The sequence below is a fragment of the Temnothorax longispinosus genome, chromosome 2, assembly GCF_030848805.1.
Source record: "Temnothorax longispinosus isolate EJ_2023e chromosome 2, Tlon_JGU_v1, whole genome shotgun sequence".
NCBI classification, from domain to species: domain Eukaryota; kingdom Metazoa; phylum Arthropoda; class Insecta; order Hymenoptera; family Formicidae; genus Temnothorax; species Temnothorax longispinosus.
The window spans coordinates 17,344,221-17,356,488 of NC_092359.1; the positions used below are offsets into that span (position 1 = coordinate 17,344,221).

The 12,268-nt window shown below is 39.4% G+C and overlaps 3 protein-coding genes and 1 long non-coding RNA gene across 9 annotated transcripts in view; 1 reads left to right on the forward strand and 3 right to left on the reverse strand.

Annotated features, from left to right (window-relative positions):
• The window catches only part of LOC139808545 (uncharacterized), a 105,109-nt gene extending 104,494 nt beyond the window's left edge, over positions 1-615 (reverse strand). Inside the window, exon 1 of the mRNA XM_071770644.1 lies at positions 474-615. The gene's annotated coding sequence lies outside the window, so the exon portion shown is untranslated. The remainder of the gene's footprint in view (positions 1-473) is intronic.
• Cog7 (conserved oligomeric Golgi complex subunit 7) lies at positions 85-4,141 on the forward strand. The gene is made up of 11 exons (XM_071770639.1): positions 85-220; positions 493-582; positions 1,198-1,383; positions 1,461-1,592; positions 1,680-1,863; positions 1,943-2,136; positions 2,213-2,704; positions 2,797-2,917; positions 2,996-3,169; positions 3,255-3,713; positions 3,795-4,141. The coding sequence occupies exons 1-11, from the start codon at positions 218-220 to the stop codon at positions 3,965-3,967; spliced, it is 2,208 nt and encodes a 735-aa protein (XP_071626740.1). The 5' UTR covers positions 85-217; the 3' UTR covers positions 3,968-4,141.
• Positions 1,012-2,095, reverse strand: LOC139808547 (uncharacterized). The gene is made up of 2 exons (XR_011730897.1): positions 1,960-2,095; positions 1,012-1,341 (listed from the first exon to the last, which is right to left on the reverse strand). It is a non-coding gene; the product is annotated as an uncharacterized lncRNA (long non-coding RNA).
• A 1,403-nt stretch (positions 4,142-5,544) lies between the features above and the next one.
• The window catches only part of LOC139808543 (uncharacterized), a 37,074-nt gene continuing 30,350 nt past the window's right edge, over positions 5,545-12,268 (reverse strand). For all 6 annotated transcript variants that reach the window (XM_071770638.1, XM_071770637.1, XM_071770636.1 and 3 more), the window contains 5 exons: positions 9,564-9,681; positions 9,090-9,243; positions 8,858-9,017; positions 7,050-8,707; positions 5,545-6,635 (listed from right to left, as the gene is read on the reverse strand). In XM_071770638.1, the coding sequence (XP_071626739.1) occupies positions 7,229-8,707; positions 8,858-9,017; positions 9,090-9,243; positions 9,564-9,681 (1,911 nt within the window). In that variant the 3' untranslated portion in view covers positions 5,545-6,635; positions 7,050-7,228. The remainder of the gene's footprint in view (positions 6,636-7,049; positions 8,708-8,857; positions 9,018-9,089; positions 9,244-9,563; positions 9,682-12,268) is intronic.

Sequence of the window (12,268 nt, forward strand, 5' to 3'; positions counted from 1 at the left end):
TGACGGGACGCGCGCCACTCGGCGCGGTACCACGGCGACGACGGCGGCTGGCGGGCGGCGGTGGCGACGGACGATAACGACGCGAGCGATCGTACGGGGAACGTGGCGGAATAGAGACCGACCTTGGCGCGGCACCACGTCGCCGGGGATCGCCTCCTCGAAACGCGCACGACTGCCGACGGAACGCCGAACGCGACTCTCTCTATCTCTCTTCGCCATGGTAAGCGAGCGCGGCGTAGGTTGAGTCGGTTCGGTGTTTTTCTCGTTTTTTTTTCTTTTTTTCGTTTCAACGCCTCTTGCTCGACTCGCTCGCAGGGACGTATATATATACGAACTCACGGTCGTGATCGCTAGATTTTTACCCGCCCGTGCGGATTATAAGATCGCGAATTCGCGCCGCGAGAGCGAAACGGCGAGATCTCGCGGAGGAAGAGACCGACGGCAGAGAGGCTCCTACGAGCATCGTTCCTAACCTCAAAATGGCCGTTTCAGGACGTCGCCGCGTTCTCCGAGGACAGCTTCGACGTGAAGGAGTGGATCAACCGGACGTTCAAGTCCGCCGAAGCGCAGGAGAACAAGGACGTAAGTCGCGCGGGCCACCATCTCCGCTCCCGTCCGCTTCACGTCCCGTCGCCCGTCGGATCCGAAGACACGCTCGTCGTCGCGACGCCCGTCGGCCGCCGTACTGACGGCTTCCACCCGCCCGCGGCGGCGGTCGGTGACCCCGATCGGCTCTTTTCAAAGATGATGTCCACTGTTTCGCACCACCGCGAGGATTTTCGGCCCCTCCGGGGGATGATATTTTTATAGGCTCGCGGATCTATCACGCCGAAAATTGTGTCGGAACGTTACCGACGGACAATAAACTTTCCTGTCTATTCCGACACCCGCGTATATTTTCGTATTTAGAATAAATTATTACGCAAATATTTGTTATTGAACGATAACGTTATCTTTCGCAATATGAATTTCAATTTCATTGTGAATTAAATAAAGTGATTTCCACATTCATAGAGTAACAATAAAGAAATAGAGCAATTTATTATATTCGAGTAATATAATAAGATATATTTTAAATTGCACTTTAATCTCACATTCTGTCTGTTATTTATTATATGTGAATTATTTGATAATTTCATGAGAATACGAACAACCGTCTTGGAAAACATTTGAGTCGCAGCTGAGTATGCTTTGCAGGCTTTTGTGTCATCATTAGTGATGAAGTTGCAATTGTATGTGCAACAAGTTAACGGTGCCTTAGAGGAGACCAGTCAATCGGTTCTCTCCAGCTTACCAAGAATTTTAAGAGACACTCAACTCCTGCAGCAAGAAACGTTAGCACTGAAAGAAAAAATGGTCACTGTCAAGCAGGAGATTGCGAAGGTTGGTACATCTAATAATTTCTTTAAATATTTATCTTGATGCGTTGTAACTCGAAAAGAACAAATATTGAAACACAGATCGAGAAAGATACAGCCTCTTCTATGGCAACGCTGGAAAAGATTGATAGGATAAAAACGGAATTACAAACTGCTAAGCAGGGATTACACGAGGCCGACAATTGGACGGTATTAGCGAACGACGTGGAAGAGGTATATATGAAAGCTCCAATGGGTTTCTTCACGTATTTCGATGTAATACGCGATAATTTAATTATATAATCTCCCTTAATAAAACAGGTATTCGAGTCTGGCGATATAGAAGCTATATCAAATAAATTGTTCAGCATGCAGAAATCTCTAGCTATGCTCGCGAATGTTGTCGATTACGAGGATAAAAAGCTGCAGTTAGAAGGCCTGAAAAATCGCCTCGAGGCGATAGCCAGTCCACGATTGGTCCAAGCTTTTACCGCTGCCAATTTAGGTAAAACTTACTGACAAGTCGAAATAAAATTCATTCGCCTTGCGAGACGTGATACCAGTTATCGTGTTATGTTATTTAGAGCAATCCAAAACTTACGTGGACATCTTTAGCAAGATGGAACGTCTGCCTCAGCTTCTCAAATATTATCACAACTGCTTGAAGGTCTCTTTGGGCCAAGAATGGAGACGCACTATTGAGCTAGCACAAGATGAAAATGTTACCTATTGGCTACGTATATATTATGACAAACTGTTATCCTCTTGGCACGAACAGGTATACGCAATCTGCCAGATCAAAATAATTGTTATTGCTGCTTCGCGAATGTTTTCTATAACCGTTTGTGTTAAAGGTGAAATGGTGCCATCAAGTATTTCCTAATACTTCGATAGATATTCATATCGAGGTTTACGCTGACCTTTTGAGGAGCCTCGATCCCGGTATTCCGGAATGTGTAGAGGCGGTTCTGAAACAACATTCCAACGCAGTGCAACTGTCTATTCTACTCGAATTGAAACAGATGACGAGGCATTTTGCCACGAATCTCAACGGTGCTATCGAAACGTCGCTTCGCGGAAAATTGCAAAACGAAAAACTATTATCGCTGGCGCAAGCTGTATATGCGCCTTATGTTCCTTACATCGCGAAATATAGCATGTTCGAAACTGCGCAGTTAGAACAACAGCTACAGTTTTTGGATCGCTCGCATGATGATTTAAGCGACACTATTAATTCCCTTTCTCTTAGCATTTCGCGGATTATGGGCTATGCTAGTGAAGCCAATAAGCGATGTAAATTTTTTACAGAAGGTTGTGGATATCCTGGTTTACTGAAATCGTTAAACGTACGTTTATATTAAAGATTTTTCGCTTGTATCAGCGCGATGGTCATAAAATGTATTTTTTATTAAGTCGACGATCTATTGGTATCTTGTAGATTTATTTCAACAAGTATCTCGATAAATATCAGCAAGGTTTAAGACAACTTGAGAGAAAGAAAGTGAAACACGAAGATTGGAATTTATTCCAAATGTGTCTTACGTTGATGCAAAATATAGGTGATTTTTTCAGCAATTAATTAATTTCTTATATGACATAAACACGAGACTATTGATTTAATCCGGATTGCTGTACAGGTGATCTCTTGCATCAAGTGCAACAATTCGAAAAGTCGCTCGTGATCGACATAACAGAAGCCAATAACAAATTACAAAACACAAACGGTAGCGTTTTCTGTCAGTATAAAAAGTTACTGTTAACTCCATCAGGATGCACCGATCTAGAAAATCTTGTTGCATCTTTCCAAAGAGGTGTGTGTGTGCGCGCGCGCGCGCGTGGCAATAGTAATTATAATGTTGTAGGAAGCAAATTATCTAATTTCCTTTCCCTTTGCAGAGGACAAGACAATTCTCGACTCGATTATAAAATCTATTCAAAAACTCTGCACTGATTTACATCATACCACATATGAAGTGATTTTTGCGCCAATATTCTCTCAATTAATGCTGGTGCAAAAGGCGCCAGCTTGGTCATTGGAGACTAACAAAATATCCAATCTAAGTTCAGACCTACCCGATTATAGTTTCGCTCCTCAAGAGTATATTACGCAGGTCGGACAATATTTAATGACATTGCCGCAGCACTTGGAACCATTTTTGTTGAGAGACAATCCGAGTCTAACGCAAGCGTTGAAGGCAGCCGATCCGCAATATGTTCAAGGCTCAAGCGAATCTGGATTTACTAGTATACTTTTGGACATTGTTGCCCGAGGAACGTGTCAAATGTTCCAGGATCAAACTTTGGGCATTTGCCAATTGAACTCCGTCGCTTGCAAACAACTCGCAACTGATATTGGTAAGTCTCTCATTAGATCTATAATTTGACAATTTCTGAAGAAATTATGAAGGGATAATAAATAAAAGTTACATTATGTAGATTATCTGGGCAATGTACTTGAGGAGCTTGGTCTGTGCTTATCGGAAAATCTCCAGCACATGTCCTTACTGCTGAGATTACCGCCGGAAGATTATCAGAACGGTAGCTCTGGATGTAACGCCCGTGTCGTAGCAGCGGTCAGACAAATGCGCAACATTACGTCTTCCGGCTGACATAGTCCGTGTCAAACCGGACACGATGTCACAACGTGAGAAATTTCATTTTCCGTTCCATATTTTTAGCAAAGCTAGATTTCGCGCGACATTCGTGTATTTGCGATTATTTTATAATTGTAAAAAATAAAATTAAGTATAGCATTAAAATATACATACGAACGTATACTGTTATTACGTTTTGTCTCTTCATTTAACACACACCTTACATTTATTGCAAGATCTATATATTTTACGAACAAAAAGAGATTTAAATTAAAAGAGTTTCATCAGATGAAAACTCAGGCTTAACTTAAATGACACGGATATATAATATTCGCTGATCAGGACAAGTGCGAGTATTCATCAGATATCGTACTTTAATGTCATTTATTCGCTACACTATGCCTGAACTGAAGTACTGTTAATTATCTTGCTCTGCACCACTCGGTAATTTGCCGAATAACTCGGACACAGAGTAACTTGGTTTCAAACGTATTTTCAAGATTCTGCTTTCTCTTATGTATACTGTATCGAAGTACAGGACTATAAAAAAAATTACAAAGATCGCAGCACCATAATAGCTCGGGGCACAATTTATGCGCCGGAGGCGTTAAATACTTATAAAGAACGAGAAATATCTTTATATATAAGAACTATAGGAAACCGACCGTTTAATATCGGTAGAGATTCATAGTTGAGCATTTTCTCTTTCACTCACTCTCTTATCACATATTCTCGCATATATATTTATATATAAAGTTCGAGACAAATACGTATTAATGTCTTTCAACGAGTCGTATTATAAAGATGCAGATAAAATGCAGCAAATGCATATTTCATATTGCACATTTGGATCGGATAAAAATATCTATTTTGCATAGAGATCCGCATTTATATATGTTATTTTATATTTTATTGTAGAGTCCATTATACATGATTTATTTATACATCACGAGGTGTATCAAAAGCATTTGCTACATTTTTCTTCCTCGATCGTGAACTATGCGTAGAACCTACACGTAAAATCAACAACTGTTAGTAACATATCGAATATTTCATTCGTCGAGTATACACAACTGATACATCAACACCATGTTCCGCGTCTTTCTCGTTTCTAAATTTATGTTAATTGTACGCAATACGTTAATTTTGCCCAAGTTGTGCAATAAATGTTAAAGTACAACACGATAAATTATATACTAATCCATTAACATTACCACATACGATAAATTTAAAATAGTCGTAGGACTTGTGCGTAAGTCTTTCGTGAGCGTACGATGTAAAATCGTTCGCTCTAAAAGATACCGTACCAAGTAAATGTAATTACAAATTAGTTAAGCACGACAGATACTTAAAACTCATCGTGAGTTACACAAGCAGGGTATATTCTAAATTATTAGGGACGCGATAAAACTGATATGAAGTTAAGAATAAGTCGTCATAAAACAACTCGTTATCAAAGTATACATTGCTAGCATCTTCATTGCAGGTATGCAAAAACTGAAAGTGATCTCGCACGACAACAATACTTTTAACAATTTGCCATGGATTAACAGACAAATCGTTGGTCCTTACGCAGAATCGTATCTGTCTAGTTTCTTTTTTTTTTAAGAAATTCGCGCGATTTCTCGAACTTCAGATTCTGTGCGAGGGAAAACAGCTATTCGATTAGGTCCACACAATACTCGACACGCATACACAATCGTAGTTAGACACAGTCCATCAAACAATTACTATTTGATAGTGAAAAGAGGATTATATACGGATCGCGTGGCACTATTTCAGTATGGTCTGAGTTCGTACTCATCTTCCTGATTGACTAGATTCAATTTGTTCGATTACAATAGCGTTCGCAATATCAAAGTCATCCCGCAGCGGTTTTGCGGTCGCTGGGTTCGTAGAGGATTCCCTTAATTGTTACGGCGATTACGGCCTAATGTCGGGAATCAAGCGCCGAAATCCCTGATTTGGCTCTAGCGGACTTCTTTTTCTACTCCTCGATTATGGAAAGTTTCATTACGTTATAATCAAAGCCTATTCGTAAGCAGATATACTGCATGCAATATCGTATCAAGTCTTCCCTACCTACGATAGCACTACCAAACGTTAGCATATAAAAGCTAAACTGGACTCTCTCGCGGGAGCTTAAGATACATATGGGAAATTATCGAATCGTGTAACAACGTGTCGGATGACTGTGAGTAACAGTGCACGTGACCCGACGTGTGTGATCGATATATATAAACAGTATCTAAGCTGTATGTTTCTTTTTTCTCGAGAGGATGACAAAGCTGTTAGCATCTCTTTTTATCCCTCGCATATATCCGGTAAGCTCCTTGCGAATAAATGAGAGAAAACTCTTTCTTCCGACTAATGGAAACGATCGACAAGTTAAATCAATAGTCAAAAAGCTGAATTAAGAAATATACCGGTGCTAGAAACATTCAACATTGTATACATCGTGTGTTTTTTTAACTATTGTGTTTGCTGCTGACCGATAATGTGCCCGTTATATCTGGCTGGTGCAAAAATTACAATAGATCCGCACGCTGATGAAGATTTTTTTTGCTTCCATTGGCCAAGGGACTTGGTCTTATTCCTTGATGCGGTCAGCAGCAGGGAGGTTTCATGCCACTTTTTTCTTACTTGTCTTCTTACTGCGAGGTAAGGTAGCGAAACTCGTTATCTGAAATACAATGAAGATACAATGTTATTATAGCTTATCATTTTTGCCATGGAACTCAGATGGCATATTGTCAATTTCTTTCGCCATTTAAACAAAAAAAGAAGGACATGAGCACTTTTTTGAAAAATTTAAACTGAAACTCAATTCGGTATGCATTATTTATATTATAAATCAATCATAAGTTTAAGTACTAGAAATTTGATTTTAAACTACTCACTCATATAATTCAAACTATTCACTCATATAATTCAAAAAAAATTATGGATTAATTGCATTATAATACCACGTCAAAAATTAATATCGTGCAAGGTTAAAATGCGTAAGTTAAGGCAAATGTTATGTGTTATGATTAAGAACAGAAATTGCAGTTAATTGTAGTTGATTAAGACTCAGAAATCAGAAACTAGTCCATACGATCTTAATGGAACAGTCCATCTCTTCTGTCCGGATTTCCAATTAGGATAAAATATGAAGTGTGGGAAATGGAATAGAGAGAATAGAGGAAGGAACAAGCTTTTTATCATATTAATTACTTAATACAGATATGTATATAATAACATGATTTCCCTCTGTGAGATATTAATGAAATGCTTTTAATTGATGTCAGTGATAATCTCTTTTTTATCGCTGTAAGGCAGCGACTGCGACATTTCACGAATCTGCAAGTTGGGCTCATGTTCAATATTCTTTTCATGATTTTCAGATTTTTCTGCACTTATTGCACCTTCTTCTTTCTTATTATCCTCAATTTTCAGATCTATTTCGATCTCGTTCAAAGGTACAATCTCAGTATCTAATTTCTTAGCAAAAAAGTTCATATCTTTGTCGGAATTCTTAATATTGTTATCGTGCTCCGGTCTCAATGGGATCTCTTCCACGTCCATTTCCTGTTTTGAAGTAGATAATTTCGCGGATGCGTCCACGAACACCTGGGATCCAATACTATCTGATCTCGACGCGGATCCACTGGTCTCAGAGTGCGTGGAGCTGGAATCTTCCTCCTTAGAAGAAGTTTCGTTTTGCTCCCTATGGAAAGCACTATGAAATATGTTCTTTGGGATCGTTAATAATTTAGATATGCTCTCCTTAGCGCGTAATTTGCTAGATTTCTTCTTTCTTTTTTTCGTGTCCGAGGTGTGCGCCAAAAATATGTCTTTCGTAGCATCCGCACTCGAAACAGTTCTCAATGTTCCAGTTTTAATGACCAAGGTGGCCTTCAAAGCGTTTTGAGACTCGTTTTCGTCAATGTCTTCATTACTTATTACTGTTTCGTTACTTATTGGAGCTTTCGGAGCAGGCTTTTTATGATATTTTCCCGCGCGATTATCACCGTCGAGATCGTAACTCGATGTACTCGGTGTAACGGGAGGTTGGGCCACAATATCGCGATCACAAATGCTCGACGAGTCGCCAGTCTTAATTTCCCGCACATTTACATGTTCCTTATCTCTGTTAATCGTATTTAACTTTTCTTGGGAAGACACGATGCCTGTCACAGCTTTATGCGCATCATCCAATAATTGCTTCAGCTCGTCGAATTTTTGCTGACAAATCTCGCCAGTTATTCGCTCGAGATCAGCTCCTCCTATTTCAGACTTTTGGGAAACAGCTAAAACTACTTGATCCTTTTTTGGTTCATCGTCAATATATTCCATTTGCGCGTTGGACTCGCTTTGCGGAATATCAAATCTTTTTATCGAACTATCGATATTTATTTTATCTGCGCTTTTTGTTACCGCAGGTATCGACAAGTTTTCCGTTGAGATATTTTTAATCTCTATAGTTTGCACTGTTTGCACGTCTATTTGAGCCGAATCTGTGTCAACGAACTCACCGCTCGATTCCGTCGATGACGATTCATTATCGTCTGTTTTCATAGCAGATCGGTTTTCGTTTGCGGATTTATCGCTATCGATATAAGTGATAATAGATGTCGGGTAGTTTATCGATTTATTATTACTTTGGGATAACAACAGTAAAAGTTCGACAGCTTGTTCGGGAGTGAGGACGTTTAGGGACGACGGTAGGGAGATATTTTCGGGAGGTGTGCAGTCGAAATCCTCGCCCCTGTCCTTCAAAGACCACAAAAAAGTACGTGTCATTAGCTAAGTTGACGAATGTGCGTCAAAGTGCGATGTGTGATTTCTTTTCCATTTGTTTTTGTTAATGATCGGTGTACGAATAATTAGTCCCTACGGTACGCTACGCTTTATCGGGCTTACTTCGGGCGTCTTCTTTGCGGTGGAACGAGGCTTCACGCGTGTTCTCGCACCGACGCTCGACGTTCTTACTAAAGAGTCACCCTGAGAAGTCGTGCGCTGGGACTGCAACGCCTCGCCGCTACTGTAACCGCTAGATATGTCGTCCGAGGACCTTATATTTCTATGAACGTGGAAAGATTCGTTATTAACGTCAACGACGCGATCGTTCTTGGAAGCTGTGCGAACTACGTACGTTAAACTAGCTATAGGCTCCCTAGGCCTTGGCTGTCGAACATCGACATCCACTTCGGAAAAATACATCTCTACTCGAGACGCGTTGCTGCTGGACTGAGTCCTGCGAGGACTATAGCCTCTTCTGCCGACGTGTTCTCTTCGGCGAGGTTCCACTATAAGGACCACAAATATCTGTACTTAAAATTAAGCTACTAAGTAGTTTGTTAGGGCGTCTCGTTTTATATTTGGGGACCATTTAAAATTTTTCAAAATTTATAGGACATACAATATGTATAAAATTGCATATAATAAAATGTATATGTGTGTACAAAAATCGACAATATTTACTCAATCATGTCCAAGATGGACACAGTTATAAAAATGTAAAAAAAAGGAATGGGGCTTATTTGCTCATATTCATTAAATTTGAGCAGAATTGGTTTTATTCTTATAAAATCTCCATTTAATTAGAACGACGCTAGGGATCAGCTACCTTCCATGTCCGTCTCGTCACGCGCATCGGGTGTGTTTCTATTTTCGTCCTCCTTCTCGCCGGTTAGATCACTGAGGCTGTAACTTTTCCTCAATTGTTGCACCAGCCCGCCGCCGCCCTGAAAAAGGAAGTCGCATGTGAAACATATGCATCGCAAACGACGCGGCCAGCATGTTGCTTACTGCGAGAAAAAAAAAGAAAAAAAAATTAAGTCATCGAGAGAGAAAAAATCAGAGAGTCGATTAAGTGAAAGAAAACAAAATAAAAATCTTACCAACCAAAAAGATGTTAATGTGTTATCTGCCGTCACCCGGTCACGGAAGGCAAACTCCCCTTACGCCGGATTTAGATCAATCCAAAGGCGATTTCTTGCTTTTCCCCGGAAATACGTGTCTTTCTGTTAAACATGCGCCGTCCAGAAGCACGCGACGACCGACCAGGAAAATGCGTGCAGTATGCGTGAATAACTGTCGCGTCTAATATAGCGCGTCGTCTAGCAATTAGTTCTATTAAACGGAAGTGAATTTATACTTTTGGAAAGAATGATGCGATAATTAATGCCTGCAATGAGATCGCCGTTCAGGATGCAGCGGGAGCCGATGTAAGACAGGACGCGGTCGAGATGAACGAACAAGAACAGAGGACCGAAAGCTTATTCAAATAATGCTTTTATTTGAAAAAAAAAAAGGAATCAGCTCATCATAATAATTAGAGTCTTTGGGATCGGGTACAAAAATCTTAGTCGCTAGGACAGCTCGACAGCTGAGCGCTCGCACACGGAAATATCACGGTGGTTACACGTTAGAAGGCACTGGGTTTGCGCGACCAGGGATCGTCTTTGTTGCCGCAAAGACTAAAACTGATCTGCACGCTTTTCCCGTGTATCAATCCCCGATAGTTTACTCTTGAAACTATACATAACGTACACACGTTACAGTTAAACGTCTGGTCGTAATACGCAATTCTTCAGAAGAATAACCGATTACATGTACCTCAACTGTAGCATGACGTACAAAAACACTCTCTCTCTCTCTCTATCATTCGCAACAAGTAACACACGCGTCCTTTTCCGTCTATGACTCTCCATAAACGAGTGACGTCGAACGAATAGCGACGGGCACTTTATCAGCGCCGGTCTACCTGGAGCGGCAGGACATGGCCAGCATTCGTTAGCCGACAATAGACTAAATTTTATTGTTAGTATGATTTTTCCGTGTGCGCGCGATTTAACACAGATTTTGTCGGTAACTTTACAGGTGAAACGCGCAAACGAGATGACGAATACATAAACACGCGAATAACACTAGCTATGACAACAATGATGATGATGACGATGATGATGACGATTGTGCAAGCGCAAAATCGTCCATCTCGTTTTATGCATTATTGTTCACTCGATTCTCGTATCAACAACTCCTTTTTCTGAGTTCGCATCTTTTAGAACGTATGATTTATCGAACATGCGACATATATAGAGCGATGTAAATAATAATGCGTTTTAAGTTTCAGTTGCATCAACGAGTATGTACCTGGATAGAGTTAATCTAAGTTAGAGATTCGTTGTCTTTTTGTAAATAACAATTCTACCTATGACGAAGTCAGGAAAAGAAAATTCAAATTCAAATTCTAGAACTATGTATGTGAGTTTTTTTCGCTCTAGCACTTGTAGGAATTGTTCCTCGTTTAAACATTTGTATTTTGTAGTTTAACCAATTTGAGTTTTTATAATCGCATTTATAATGTTTGACATTCTCTTAAAAAATTTGTCGAAAAATATATTTTTAATTTTTATCAGATTACATATAAAAATATTCGATTGTGTAGTCTTAGATTTAATCGAAATCAATACTAAGCGATTAGTTATAAATGATGATTGATTGTCCTAATCACATCTTTGCTCACTGAAGAATCGCGTGAGATAAAAACGACGTAATAGGAAAAAGACATATAATTGTTGACAGTTAATTATACAGAATTTCCAATTAATACTTTCAGATTTTTTTTTGATATGTTACGACGTCAACGATTTTTTATCATCGTTCTTAAGATCGTACTGAAAGTCATCGCGCGCTTGGACAATTGACATTATTAATATTAACGTCAAAACAATGTGCGGAATATTACGTAAAAATATTGAGATTGCTACTTAAAGTCTTAAAGCTATCTTACATTCCAGCTAAGACATAATTCTTATGATTCCTAAAATCGAACGAAGTTTACGTGGAAAAATACAAATCGAAGTAAGGCACTCGAGTGGAAACGACTAACGCGTCTTATCTTGGTCGAAAATGTGTACATGATTAAAAGTTCTCCACTATAGTCAATGTAACGATTAAAGCCTTTCGAAATTTTCGTGTCTTTCTAAAAAAAAGAGATACATGATTGTACAAAGTCTCTTACCTATTAGTGTATCAAACAACCTTCCTAAAATGTATTGTCCACGATTAAACAATCACACACGGTGTAATTTTTATACTTACGAAGGCAATACAGAGAAAAGAGTATACGTACCACTAAATGATATATATCGTGGATTCGCAAACAGAAAATTTCGTCTCACGCATTTGTATAAAAAAAAAAAGAAAAAAGAAAACTTCTAATAGATTGCATGAAAGAAAAATATCAAAGTGAGTGTATAATATACAAAAAGTTCTGTCATCAATCCTCAGAGCGCTTTCTTTTGCGCATAAAAAAGTCTTTTACTT